At 33.7% G+C, this 13,302-nt stretch overlaps 3 protein-coding genes across 6 annotated transcripts; 1 reads left to right on the top strand and 2 right to left on the bottom strand.

Moving 5' to 3' along the window:
- Window positions 1-703: 703 nt before the first annotated feature.
- Window positions 704-5,376, top strand: LOC100121705 (39S ribosomal protein L19, mitochondrial). Of its 2 annotated transcripts, XM_032600677.1 has the most exons (5): window positions 3,552-3,735; window positions 3,811-3,992; window positions 4,169-4,604; window positions 4,686-4,976; window positions 5,106-5,364. In XM_032600677.1, exons 2-5 carry the CDS (start codon window positions 3,935-3,937, stop codon window positions 5,233-5,235), a joined length of 915 nt encoding a protein of 304 aa, XP_032456568.1. In that variant the 5' UTR covers window positions 3,552-3,735; window positions 3,811-3,934; the 3' UTR covers window positions 5,236-5,364. The 2 variants fall into 2 exon arrangements, with proteins under 2 accessions (XP_031784521.1, XP_032456568.1); XM_031928661.2 differs by lacking the exons at window positions 3,552-3,735; window positions 3,811-3,992 and adding an exon at window positions 704-1,321 and having other exon boundaries at window positions 5,106-5,376.
- On the bottom strand, window positions 2,266-3,708 carry LOC100119137 (prefoldin subunit 1). The gene is made up of 2 exons (XM_001603773.6): window positions 3,187-3,708; window positions 2,266-2,952 (listed from the first exon to the last, which is right to left on the bottom strand). Exon 2 carries the CDS (start codon window positions 2,925-2,927, stop codon window positions 2,550-2,552), a length of 378 nt encoding a protein of 125 aa, XP_001603823.1. The 5' UTR covers window positions 2,928-2,952; window positions 3,187-3,708; the 3' UTR covers window positions 2,266-2,549.
- Window positions 5,369-12,930, bottom strand: LOC100121687 (zinc finger MYM-type protein 3). 3 transcript variants are annotated; one of them, XM_008212744.3, is made up of 14 exons: window positions 12,789-12,919; window positions 12,550-12,721; window positions 11,243-12,152; window positions 10,077-11,174; window positions 9,638-9,991; window positions 9,110-9,568; window positions 8,576-9,003; window positions 7,628-7,848; window positions 7,213-7,439; window positions 6,821-7,133; window positions 6,621-6,742; window positions 6,385-6,535; window positions 6,197-6,296; window positions 5,369-6,118 (listed from the first exon to the last, which is right to left on the bottom strand). In XM_008212744.3, the coding sequence occupies exons 3-14, from the start codon at window positions 12,137-12,139 to the stop codon at window positions 5,944-5,946; spliced, it is 4,545 nt and encodes a 1,514-aa protein (XP_008210966.1). In that variant the 5' UTR covers window positions 12,140-12,152; window positions 12,550-12,721; window positions 12,789-12,919; the 3' UTR covers window positions 5,369-5,943. The 3 variants fall into 3 exon arrangements, with proteins under 3 accessions (XP_008210966.1, XP_016845924.1, XP_031784481.1); XM_016990435.3 differs by having other exon boundaries at window positions 5,944-6,118; window positions 12,550-12,718; window positions 12,789-12,930; XM_031928621.2 differs by lacking the exon at window positions 12,550-12,721 and having other exon boundaries at window positions 5,944-6,118; window positions 12,789-12,907.
- Between the last annotated feature and the right edge of the window lie 372 nt (window positions 12,931-13,302).

Here is a 13,302-nt window from a genome sequence, read left to right as displayed (position 1 = left end):
TTGTTCATTTTGGCCGAGGTTATAGACGCTCGGAAGGAGAGCGTACTTTGAAGTAACTTTATCTCCAGGATCCCGTTGACGCATGATGTCCAGCTCACTTCCGCGCAAAAATTGCACCGTTATCTACGTCCTGTAATTTTTTTAAAGTCATTAAAGCCCTCGTTTTTTCAGAAGTTGGGAGCAAATGGTCGCGTAAATTAGCATTGGCTAGTATATCTATATAACCGGTGTAGTGGCCCCTTAACATTTATTCTGTAATATGAGAGGTTCAATTTGTATTATTTATTTATTTATTCACGGCTTAACTGTAATAGCCACTTTATTCCCTGAAAAGCGGGACTATTTATTAGTTTTTTTTTAAAAATTAAAAAATTTGTCACCCGCATTTGCGGGAGTAAAGCAACTTTAGTCCCGCTTTTATGGGAATAAATAGTGAATATTATAAAAAAATTTAATTTTAGAATCTTTTGAAAATTTTATTTGCATTGACGTAAGTTCCACGTTTCAAAGAAACAATGTGGCTACACAGTTATAAGTCTTGAGTAAAGTTATATATGCAACAGGATATTAAAGTCGATTATTTCTTTGTTGCATAATGTACTATTATGTTATCACGATAAACTGATGAATTGCAGTATATATATATATATATATATATTTTATATGATCTCATAGGCTAGGTAATAAGTGCCGCCATCAGTCACCTCGCATCATTCGCACTTTTTTTATCATTTTGTGCATTCTAGGAAAGTTTTTTATAATTTTTGGCACATTAATTTACAATATCTTACGTATGCGTGACCCCAGTTTAGCAAAAGTTTCACCACCCGAGAGGTACATACGCGTAGCCTATAATTTTATCTGAGTTTGACGTTGAAGAAACTGCGTAATAGATTCGCGACCGCGCGAATCTCAAAACTGAAAAAAGGAAGAGATTCAAGACATATAGAGAGGCGACAAACAAGACAGTAAAATGCGGCATTATCACTCATCGCTCGAAGGGCTATAGAACATAAACCGGGCGAGCCATAAAGAGGGCCATAAAACGCCACAAAACCAGGACCCGAGACGACGGCCAAGGAGGGCCTGGGAATGCCCAGACGCCGTCTGGCAAGATTAGGACGAGACCTTTTTCCCCGGGGTTTTACCCGGCCTTGCCGCCGTTCTAACCACCGACATCACTCTCCCGGACCCAGGGACGCGGGGAGGAGGGGACAGAATCTAGCCGAGGCGGAGACCTTCCCACCACCACGGCCGTCAGCATCCCTCTCCAGCACCCGGATCACTTCTTTTCACCAAGCGAACGCACCGGGCCATTACAGTATAGAAGAACCAACGAATATAGACTTGGTATAGAAGAAAACGGTCACGGGTTGAATTGAAGGGACGAAAACTTGCGGGGGGACAGGTATAGTGTAGTATGGGCTCTACGTGTATTTCAAAATGGGACCCCGGCGCCAATACTGACCGTCCTTCTATACCAAGTCTATATTCGTTGTACATACCTGACTACAAACCACTTCTAAATTGACGTCGGCGTAAGGTAAATTTACCTGATGACTTCGAGTACCGTTATGCGGAGGGATTATTCGAAAGGTCACGTCGTGGCTTATAGTATAGAGCCGTTGGTCAGATGCAAATATATACCTAATATACCTCTATAGGTCTGGGTAGATATCTGCGTAGAGGTAGAAATTTTATAATAAATTAGTAAGCTTAATCCTACCTAAAACCCTGAGGCATCAATATTGTTTAATCTTATCTGTTATATATATATATATATATATATATATATATATATATATATATATATATATATATATATATATATATATTTTTTTTTTTTTTTTTAAGTTTACAATAACAGCTTACAAGGGTTTGAACTTCTTACCAAATATTTGAATTCTAGGATATAACAACTTTCATTTCATCCTTTAATTAAAGAATACGAAGAGTTTTTTTGTGGCATAACGACAACTATATCGCTATACTCTCCGAAGAAACTGTCTAAATATATATGATTACTATAATGAACATGAAGTTTTATATTATATGCTGATAAGGCGAATATACTTAAAATGCGATTTTCTCAAAATCACGAAAAATGAACTCGTCTTTTTAAGCTTTTTAACCTCAGTATGATCATTACTGCACACTGTCATTGTTGAATTTAAATATTTTTTTCATTATTAAAATGAGCTGTTATCAAAAGGCACTTTATTTAGAAGGAATTAATATGTGATAACAAGAAAATTGAATCAAAAATAATTTGAATACACATAAATTTATTAATTTTTTGGAGAAATACCTTGATTTAATTGATTGCTACAAATAAAATATAAATGTAGGTTGTCATTGCAAAAGGCTGATGTTGTATTAAAATACATTTTAAAATATAAATTCAGATATTTTAAAATTTAAATATATTCAATGACAAAAAACGTTGAATCCTTTAAGAGCTTGGTAAATTGTGAGATGAACAAGTCTTACTCATTAAAAAACTTAAATTTTAAAATGATACAAATTTAAGATTATGTATATTGCAGTTTTTAACTGGACTCCTGTTTTTGTCTCTTCTGCACCATTTCTCTAATATTGTTTTCACTCTCCTTTAAGCTTCGCTGTAAATAATGTTTGTTAGTTTCTAGAATTTTTATCTTTTCATCTGCTGTTTTTGTCTGTTTTTCCAGATCGGTCTTGATAGTATCTATATCTTGAAGTAAGAACATACGACCAACAGATTCAAACGTTCTTGTATTTACAGGTAATGTCTTTATTTCCACTTGTGTGAGCTCAGCCCGCTGTTTTATCCTACGAAGTGTTTCAATTTGCACATCTGACAATTTGAGCTTTTGTCTAGTGTCAATCCCTTTTGAATGCAGCTCTGCAAAAGCCTTCTTTAATTCTGCGTCTGGTACTTGAGCCATTGCTACGGGCTTGTTCTTTATAAATCTAAAACAATACAAATTTTACCTCATCATCTAAATTATTAGTATATACTGTGTTTAGGATAAAGCTAAAAAAATTAAAGCATTTTAAATTTATTTTTAGTTTACTAGTTTCCAATGTAATAATAACTTTTTCAATTTATAAAAAGAAAAACATGTGTAATGAACAAATATAATATTTGTTTACAAGAAATATAAATCAGCAACCAACTTTTTTGTTTTGTATGAATATAATTACCTCAATTTTCGTCAATGTTTGTGTGTTATTATAAATTGCAGGACGTATAGTAAGACTCTATAAAAGGCGATGGAAGCGAATGCCTGATCGTGGAAGTGAGGTTACTTTTAGCGACGTTGCCAAGTTTTCATTCATGACACATTGGCGGCAAAATATAAATTTCATAATATATTTTGATAAATGCAAAAGAATTTGATATTATATAGGTATAAACATTAATTACTTTTTGTTACGGATTTAGGTTTAATTTAAATTTAAAATAAATTAAACAAGTAACAAGCTTGTATACTACTGATAATATTAGCGTTCCATTATAATATATATGTATGCAATGTATGCTATGTATTATATTAGTCGTCCACACCCATAGACATAAAGAGAGATAGACTGCGTGTGTAGGTTAGCATATAATAATATAAGTGGCACCCTATAGGGTATACTGTTAGAGAAAGACAGACTCTCTTATGTCAATATATGCACATGCATGTGTGACAAAGACAAAGACAAAGACACCATACCTTCTATCAATGCTTGGTATATGGAAAGAAGGTATGTTGTCTTTCTCTATAATAGGGTGCCACTAATTTTGCAAACCTACACACGCAGTCTATCTCTCTTACTTAGTCTATGTCCACACCACTCATCGAGGAAATTTCCGAAACATAACCTATAAGTAAATACCGGAGTTAATTTTCTGTTGTTGAATATAATCGAAAAATTGATTGAGAATTATTTAAGAGCCGCGAAAATGGCAATCGCGGGAAGAATCAAGCTCAATCTACAACTAAGAAATGTTCTTAGATACTGTAAGTTCCAAAAAGTCATTTTTATTGTAAAAGTGAAGCGTCGTGTTTTTATATGTTCCAAATTTTATAACCTGAATGTTTATCTTTTTGGAGCCGAAATACATAAGAAATACATAAATTGATCGATTTTTACGCTAAAAACGACATTTAATTATGCTAACGTTTTATTATTTCAGTCACACGTGATGGTCGGGGCATGTCAACATCAACAGCAGAAAAAGTAGAGGATAAGATCAGTGAAAAAGAAGAAAACGAAAAACCTATCGATCCATCACCTGCACTTTTGAATTATCGTTTTGCATATCCAGAGTTTCTGCCTGATCCAAATCCTTTGCACCGAAATAAGTTAAGAGAAAAATTAGAGAGAAAGGATATGTTGGCAAGAAGATCAAACATAGAAATTCCAGAATTTTACGTAGGTTCAATTTTAGCTGTAACTCACTCAGATCCACATGCTCCAGGAAAAACAAATAGATTCCTAGGAATATGCATTCAGAGGCTCGGATGTGGTTTACGAGCAAATTTCATTTTGAGAAATGTTATTGATCATCTGGGTGTTGAAGTTCATTTTGATTTGTATGACCCTACCATTCAAAAGATTGATGTTATAAGGTATCAAATTAAACTAGAAATTATTTCATGTTTTTATTGAGTTTAACAAGGATTTTTATAACTTTAATTTAATTTTTATAGACTAGAGAAAAGATTGGATGAGGAGTTATTTTATCTTCGTGATGCACCACCAGAATACAGTACTTTCCCCCTAGATATGGAAGCAGAATATCATCCAGATGGTGCAGAAGTACCTGTAAATGAAATGAAAGTCCCATTGAAACCAACACCGTGGCTACAGAGGTGGGAAAGAATGAACATGAAAGGAATCATTGATTGCTTGCCCCAAGTCAATGAGAAGAGAAGAAGAAAAGCAGCTTTGAAGATTCATCAGAAACCATGGGAGAAATATGATTTAATGAAGATGTACAGGTAAATATTTAGTTTAGTCAAATTTAATTTCTTTTTTTTATCCTTAGTTATGAACAAAAATGAATGTCACATAATTTTTAAAGCAACTTCTGTTTCAATTCTTTCATTATAATTAATTTATTTTTTTAGAGAAACGATCCCTATGGAAGAACAAAGCGAAATCTTCGCAGAAGTTCATTCAAAACTCCACGAATTAGAGTTGCATCGCCACAAAATGAAACGCAGCAGAAATTTTGTAAGACCGAAGAAATCTGGCTAAATTACTGTTCTGTATATTACTTGTTATAATATTTTTAAATATAGTAGATAATACAACTTTTAATCAGTTTATTTTTTAAAACTACTGTTGAATATTAAGGATAATAGAAGGTTCAAATAAAAACATTATTAAATTGCAAAACAATTCGATTTATATTACAAAGTATTCCAGTCACAGATGATTCTATATTAAAATTACATCAAAGGTCAATGAAAGCCGTTATTTATATACAAAAAATATTTGTAATATTTTGAAGTCACAAGACCTACTTGCTTATGGTATCTAGATTATCCGGCTTCAACATGAATTACAAAGATTTATATTCTACTGATCTTGTCATTTTTGTCTTGTGTACAAGTCAAGATACTTAAAGTGATATAAAAACTAAAATCTAAGGAATACCGACTAACGTAAATTCAAAACATTATAAAAACTTAATAAATCGATTTACTTACAAAGCTTATAAAAAAAAAGTAATACAAAATTCCGTTTTGAGTTGATACAGAATTAAAATGGCCATTCATACAGAGAAGAAAAACTCATTCCTGTTAAATAATCAGAAGTGATGATTTTGCAAATCAAACCATTTTCCAACTTACGTATATAATGACGGACGATAGGAATTTTGTAAATATTTTACACATCAGATACACGGTTTGAAAACAAGGTATTCGATTAAGTTTTTAAATTTACAATTAATGTCGTAAATTAACTTGATAAAAGAGCTACATTTATCTCTTTTACCATTTTAATACGGTAAAGCATCTTTACAAGATGTTCTTTCGCTAATGGAGAAGTCGAATACCAAACGGGACTATCTGGCACGCAGCTTCGCTCTGGCAACAAGTAAAACACATCGTTCCTCGTTTTTACACTTTCAGGGCTGAAAAAGTTATAATATTATAATTAAATTAAAGTAAACTGATTTTATTTTTAATGATAATTGTTTTATAAAACTAACCATTTTGAGAGATAAAACTCGTACAATTTTACAGGACATCTCAATGGATTGTCTTCATTTTCCTGTTGCTCATAAACTTTCTTCTTCTTTGAGTTTGCTTCTGCAAAAACACAGTTAATCATTGTTGCCATTGTTGCCATTTTGTAGATGACAATAATTTGTTAACAAAGCCAGTTTTACACACTTACCAAGAGCAGATTGAGGAGGGTAAAATCTTAGCAACACGTTTCTTGAACCCGGTGTCAGTTTACCAGCTGCTACAGCGGCCTGTGCTGCTGGATTTCGTTTCCAGTGCTTCATTATGTGAGAAAATGAAAGCTGCATATGTTCTTCAACTGACTGTAAAAAAATACAAGAAATTTTGAGTTGAGATTTTTAAAAGATAAAGTCAATCAATAATATGAACAATGAAAAAGTTTCTTACGACTAAATTAAAGTGTTTCGTATTAAAATACATAAGCGTATTTAGCAGAACGTGTGGCGAATGCGCGCCAAGTTGTTTACATTCCCACAAATGTTCTTCTTCCACTCTTGTAACAACAAACACTAAAAATTCACATAGTTAATATATCGCATCAATACATGATTAGTAACATTATATGTGAAGATCATTTGACAACTTACTTGCTTCGTTATAAAGAGTTGTGAACTTTTTGGCAATTTCATTGAGGCAATCGGTAAACTTCTCATAGTAAGCGTCTGTGAAAATATTATCTATCCTATTGTTTTCAAACAGATATTGTTGAATCCCTAAGCATAGGTAATAAATTGTGTCCGGCGCGTACTCAGCACCATTCGGTTTCCGCACTTCTTTAACGAACAAGCAGAGCGAATAATTCAGTTCATCCGCCGTTAATTGAAGTAGCTCCGTTTTGAAAGGTTTTAACTTTCGTGTCGGCGTGCTCTGTTTTTCCAGTTCTGCATTTTTTGTAATCACCTGTTTAAAAATTATAATTGCTTAATTTCATCCTTTCATTTTCCTTCACACATTAGGATTATTAAATTATTTCACGAACCCACTGCATCCAGGCATTGACTCCAAAAGTATACTTTAGAGCCATATTCGCGTCGGGCTTCTCTGCAGGTTCAAGTTGTAAGGACGATGATACCTGGGAGACTGGCGGCGGTAACATCCTTGAGTCATTAGAAGTACTTGTGCTTCGTCTCGCACGTTTGCTTGGTGCTCCGCGACCCCTAAACGAGCCACGCTTCCTGCCCCTTGGCGCGTGTATCCTTTCTGGAACTGCATTTACGATTTTCAAATATTATTTAATATACTTCACAAGTATTTTGTCTGCAAACTATCTTTAAGAAGAAGACAAAGATACTTTATAAAATAAAAGAATAAGCGACATTTCACTTAAGCGATTATATTTTTCATTATATATTTATATTTAAAATAATTTAAATATATTAAAATTATCTACAAACCATCATTTTCTGAATTCTCATTCTGTGGCCGTTGGGGTGTCTGTATAGTGTTTGGTGTCAGTTCGGTCTCAAGGTCGACCGCAGTAGCAGATTCATCTAATTCGCCGGTCGCCATCTTCAGAGCCATCTGCAGCATGTCATCACCGAAGGTATTTGAAGAGTCGACACCTTCAGGACTGTACGAGTCGGCGGGTGTGCCGTCGTTGACCTCACCGTCGTCCCTGCGAAGAAAACGCGTTTAATTAGTTTGTTACGCAATCTGAAGAAGATTTGCCATGTTGCAATAACTAGTTTTTATACTTAGAGTTAAATAAAATATTAAATTAACAATATTTTCAATAGCATAATATGTACTTTAGTGATAAACGATTTTTATTTGATCGTACTGCATTTAAACTAATTGTAAAAAAATATTACCCCATTATGATTATCATTCAATATTTATACATTTATTTAGAAAAATCTCGATAAAGTAATTTCTATTGTAAAAGATTGGCACGTGTATGTTTTAAACGTTAAGTAGCGAGTGTGGTGCTGCTATCCTAGCAACGCCTTGTACCAACAACACTAATGAATAATTGAAAAATACATGACGGAGTATAACTTTTACTAATCTATTAGAATTGATATATGTTATTGATAATCGATTCATGAACAATTGATGTTTAAAAAATAAGTGTAAATTAAATTATAAAATATTACGCTTTATATCAGAAACAAATTGTTTAAGTTACGCACTTAGGCAGTTTAAATATATTACAAAATCTCGCATTTCTAATTGCCTGGAGATCATAAACTGTTTATTGCCATTTTTACTGTTTAAGATAAGGCAACCGCATTATCTTAATTGCTACGTATTTGATAACTACCCACATTACATATGCAAGAATAATATTTATTATTTATCTAAAAACATTTCTGAGTTATGAATAAAAAAATACAACCAACCTGGCCTCGTCGTTAGAATCTGAATCGCTCTCGTTTTTCTTTTCGGTCGCGACCATCTCAGCCATCATGAGTAACTCAGCTTCGAACGGATCCGAAGGCATCTTCTCCTGTATCCGTTTGATCTCCTTGAAAATACCCTTGGCGCTATTCCTTGTCGTCGGTATGAAAATCGGCACAGGTATCGGAATGGGTATAGGCACAGGGACAGGGAATGGCATACTGTACATGTGACATGGGAAGGGTACGTATATTGGCACCGGAATGGGCACGGGAAATCGATCAACACCTTCAGTTTGAGTTGACTGGTCGCAAGGAATTGGTCTCACTGATACTCCTTTCGTGTGCATTTGCGGCTTACACTGCGTCATCTTGTTTCCTACTTCTACGGGCGATGTGGGCCTTGTAACTACTTGTTGCTTGTAGATGACCTGCAAACAACAGTTTATTAAAACGGCACGAATAATTATAAACTTAAAAAACAATGAACGAAATGAACATTATTCTGGAATTAAATTTGAAACTCAATATTCTTACAGGATGGTTGCCTTGCAGAGTTATAGGTTGCATAGTATTTCCCATGCTAGTTTGTGCATTACTCAGCTGTACAGTGTTTTGAGACTGTCCGTTGGCCATTGCAGCGAGGCTCGTCACCGATGAAATGACAGGTAGCGTTTTCTTTGGCGCGATTTGAAGATGTTCTGAAACAGCTGCTGGCTGAATTGGCCTTGGCAGTTGAGTTGGGTTAACAGCTATCGCGCGTTTGGGTATGCCAGTGGGTACTGGATCACCCGCACCTGTGCCCCCGCTACTCGTATCACCCGATGGGATTGTGATTGGTGATTTGGTATACTGACTCTGAAAATTCATCACACACTTGTACGAGCAGAAATTGCGAATCGTCGCATCTGACATTGTTAGGTGGTACTGTGCTTGAGAATTCTCGTTACAAAAGTCGCAATTTATGCGTCGAGCCGATACTGCATTTATCGAGACCTGTGTTAAATTATAGTTATGAAAAATTATTTTTTTTTAAGTTCTTAATTTAAAATTTGTTATTCTTACTTGATATAGCGTTAAACAGTTTAAGCTGCACATCATCATCACTTGTCCAGTTTTTAATTCCTTTTTTATCATATCGAAATTGTACTTTTTTACTTTACACCAATTGCAAGGAACGATTTTACGATTTGTGATAATAAAGACGTTTAGGCAGGTTTTGTTGCAAAAAGTGTGAGCCTCGTCTTCATAAAATACTACAAATCCTTTCTTTGTTGGTAACTGAAAATATTTTTTACATGTAGAACATTGATCCGGATCGACTTTATTGACAAACTTGAAAGCTGCAAAACAAGGTTCACTGCAGATCGGTACCGAGGGATTTCTGTCTATCTGAACTTCGCAATGCATGACTTTTTCCTTAAAAGAAAAAAAAAACACAAATAATTGGTGAATTATTAATATAATTTGTAACGAGTACTACTGATAAAGTTTGAGAATTTACCTCTTGACAGACACCACAAACTTTCTTTTCAGGAGCTGGTGGCTCAGTTGAATTCATTTTAGAATACTTTTCCATGCAATCTTGTGTACAAAAATCTTTAAACTGTCCTTTATCACCAACAGGAGCTAAAAATCCTTCGGTACCTGCACTTATGTCCTTCTGACAGTAACTACAAACTTTTAGTCCTTTTTTAAATTCCTCTAAACATGTTGAACAGCAAAACTGTCGGACATCATATCCAAATCGTACACAGTATTTTCCTAAACTGACAGGCTGGACAGCACCGTTACAATTTCGACAGTAACTGCCATATTTAGTTTGAAATTTACCCAGACATTCTTCATTACAAAATTCCATGGTTTCCCATGACAAATTTCTTTCATCTTTTGCTTCTACGATCAATAGACAATTCGCGCAACGTTTATCCCTTTTGGAATTTACTCCTTCGCTAGGGATGTCAGTTGCTTTATTATTATCTGTAGTAAAAGAAGTTTTACAAGCCTCTGAACACACGTTAAAACTTTTTGTGCCCATTTTTACTTTAATTGGACAAGCTTTTTCCTTTTTGCACTGTTTACAAACTTCTCTGGAAGAAATTTCCTCTATTTCAGGATTCTTATTATCATCATCGATATCTATTATGTCAGATGTCAAAATGGATGGACCATCTGGTGATTCATTGACTTGAATATCATTGCTTCCTGTGGTCAAAGCTGCTACTTTTAAGTTCTCTTTAGAGTTTTCAGAAGAGTCAACAGAACCAGTAACATCTTTGTCATTTTTGCTTTCTTTGGAATTTTTATCATCTTGATTAGCTTTACCATCAGTTGCTTCTTCCTTTTCTGTGTCTTTCTTTTTCATATCAGCACTCTTTGATTCATCTACTTCATCTTTATCACTAGCCTTATTTTCTTTTGTACTGTCAGGGATAATGCATAGTTTGTCATCTTGTCCTGGTAATACCTCTGTACTTCCATCCTTTTTATCTGAAGACTCTTTTGATGATTTAGAAGCTTCATCTCTTGGTGACTTTGCAGACTTCTCAGACTCATCTGGTTTCTTGATGACTTCTTCAGTTTTGTCAGAAGATTGAGTATCCTATAGAAAAAGAATAGAATAAATAAACTTAAATTTCAACTTTTTAAACGTAAAATTATTCCACAAACCTTTTCTTTTTCTTGTGTATTGTCATCATGCTTTGGACTACCAGACTTTGAGGTTTTATCTTTACCAGAGTCTACTTCCATTGGTTCAACATTATCATTTTGAGTATTAAGATTATCAGCAGCAAATGGGTCTTCAGCATCAGGTTGATTTTCTAATTGTGAATCATCCTTATCTTGGTTGATTTGAACAAACTCTGTATTCTCTACTTCATCATTTTTTTCACTAGATAGTTGTTTTACACCTTCATTTTCCATATCAATACATTCTAAGTTTTGTTCGGATGAGTTTGTTTGAGACGATTTTTTATCACATTTCTTCTCTTGTATATTTTCAGCACTATCATCTGTTCTTTTTTTGGTATCCATATCTTTATCAGATTTATTTTCATTATCAACAGAACTATCCTTTCTATTGCATGACTCTTCTTTGCTTATATCATTGTCTTTTGTTCGTTCAACAGAAGCTTCCCTACTCTTATCAGGAACTTCTTCATTTTTATTTAAGTCAGCTACTGTTTTTTGAGCTTCGTCTGTTTTTTCATTAACACTAGTTTCATCATTTTTACTAGTTTCTTTTATGCTTTCAGGTGAATCTTCTTTACTAGACTGTTTTTCACTTAATTCTTCTGAAGATTCATCTACTTCCATTGGTGTTTCTTCATTTGTATTTTCAGGTTTGTCATCTGTCCTATTGATTTCTTGCGAATCTGCTACATCCATTGCAGCTTCAGAATCTAAAGTTTCTTTATCTGTGTCTGATGCAGTATTATTTGTTAACTTCCCAGATTCATTCAACTCTTGGTTTGTTTCTTTGTTTTTTTGGATAACTTCTTCGCTGTCTATACTTAAACCTGATTTTTCAACAGCATCAGTCGTCTCTACACTTGAAGGCTCCATTTTTTTATCTTATCTAGAAAATAAATACATTATAATTAGGAAAAACTTTTGAAACGAGCTGTACAAATGTAAAAATTGAAATGTTTACTAAAATAAAGTTAAATTATAATGATAAAATAGAATAGTTAATATAAAAATAGGCAGGAACAATCAGTGATATAATGAGATTTCTCAAAATTTATTGAAGAAACTACTGCTATGCATTTGAATAATGGCTAATATAAAAAAACATAAAACAAATAAGATGTTGTCAGGTATTTTTCTGAATGAAAATTTCGTAAAAACAAAAACGCGCCTTGCTAATTTATAGGTTATATAAAGCCGGCGACTCGCGGTCTACGATAGACGACAATTATCGAAATCGATAATAATAAGCAACAACTCCAGAACTGTGTAAGGCAAATACTTACCGATACTTATCCAAACTTTACAAAAGCAGTGGGCGTCTATTTTTCGTAAAAATCATGACAATTCGCGGAGCATGATAGAAACCAGTGTTTCGAGGCGGCAATTTTTAGCCAGCCATTGTCGAACATAACCTTGAGTAGCGCTAAGCTAATCATCCGTAAGATCTGAATACTTCTAATAATTCGAATATTATATATTTGGAAAAGGACAATCTGTAAATTATTTAAAAAAAAATGCTTACAGTAAAAGCTATAGAAAGTAGAAATGATTTTTGAAGGTTGGACGCTTGAGTTTTGCCAAATCAAATGCTTATGAGAATCCAGGTTATAATACAGCTCCATATTAACCACTAGCCCGACGCCATTGTTGAGAATGCAACGCGCCGATTGGCTAAGCTGCTTGTGATTTTTTATTTTATGTTACCTATACCTATATATATTTGTATAAGATTATGTATATACGTATGTAATGAAGCTGACTTTTAACGAATGATGAACGAATGAACAAATTTGAAAAACGTCTAAGTGTAATATGCATTGCAATTTGCAATATAGCAATAACACTTTTATGGTGATTTTTATGAAACATTGTCTTTATAAAAACTCTAAACTGTTGCTTTTGGCTCTAATTATAAAAATAAAATAAAAAAAATCAAGTGTAGATATTTCTGATGTCATATTTTTATGCTGGTTATAGAAAATACGCGCTCAGTTCTACAAAAATCAAATCTAAATAACTGCAGAAAATTTCCTGCG

Source organism: Nasonia vitripennis, chromosome 1 (genome assembly GCF_009193385.2).
Source record: "Nasonia vitripennis strain AsymCx chromosome 1, Nvit_psr_1.1, whole genome shotgun sequence".
In the NCBI taxonomy this organism is placed as follows: domain Eukaryota; kingdom Metazoa; phylum Arthropoda; class Insecta; order Hymenoptera; family Pteromalidae; genus Nasonia; species Nasonia vitripennis.
Note: the sequence above shows the minus strand (reverse complement) of the source record. Positions and strands in the feature narration are given on the sequence as shown.

Excerpts from the sequence above, each read along its gene's own strand:
- LOC100121687 (XM_016990435.3), bottom strand. The coding sequence starts at position 12,139 with ATGGAGCCTTCAAGTGTAGAGACGACTGATGCTGTTGAAAAATCAGGT. Across the intron at positions 11,175-11,242 it reads ATACACAAGAAAAAGAAAAG|GATACTCAATCTTCTGACAA; the intron begins GTTTGTGGAATA and ends CTTTTTCTATAG. Across the intron at positions 6,743-6,820 it reads AACTCTTTATAACGAAGCAA|TGTTTGTTGTTACAAGAGTG; the intron begins GTAAGTTGTCAA and ends GTGAATTTTTAG.
- LOC100121705 (XM_031928661.2), top strand. The coding sequence starts at position 1,093 with ATGCCCAGACGCCGTCTGGCAAGATTAGGACGAGACCTTTTTCCCCGG. Across the intron at positions 1,322-4,168 it reads GAACGCACCGGGCCATTACA|TCACACGTGATGGTCGGGGC; the intron begins GTATAGAAGAAC and ends TTATTATTTCAG. Across the intron at positions 4,605-4,685 it reads CAAAAGATTGATGTTATAAG|ACTAGAGAAAAGATTGGATG; the intron begins GTATCAAATTAA and ends TAATTTTTATAG.
- LOC100119137 (XM_001603773.6), bottom strand. The coding sequence starts at position 2,927 with ATGGCTCAAGTACCAGACGCAGAATTAAAGAAGGCTTTTGCAGAGCTG.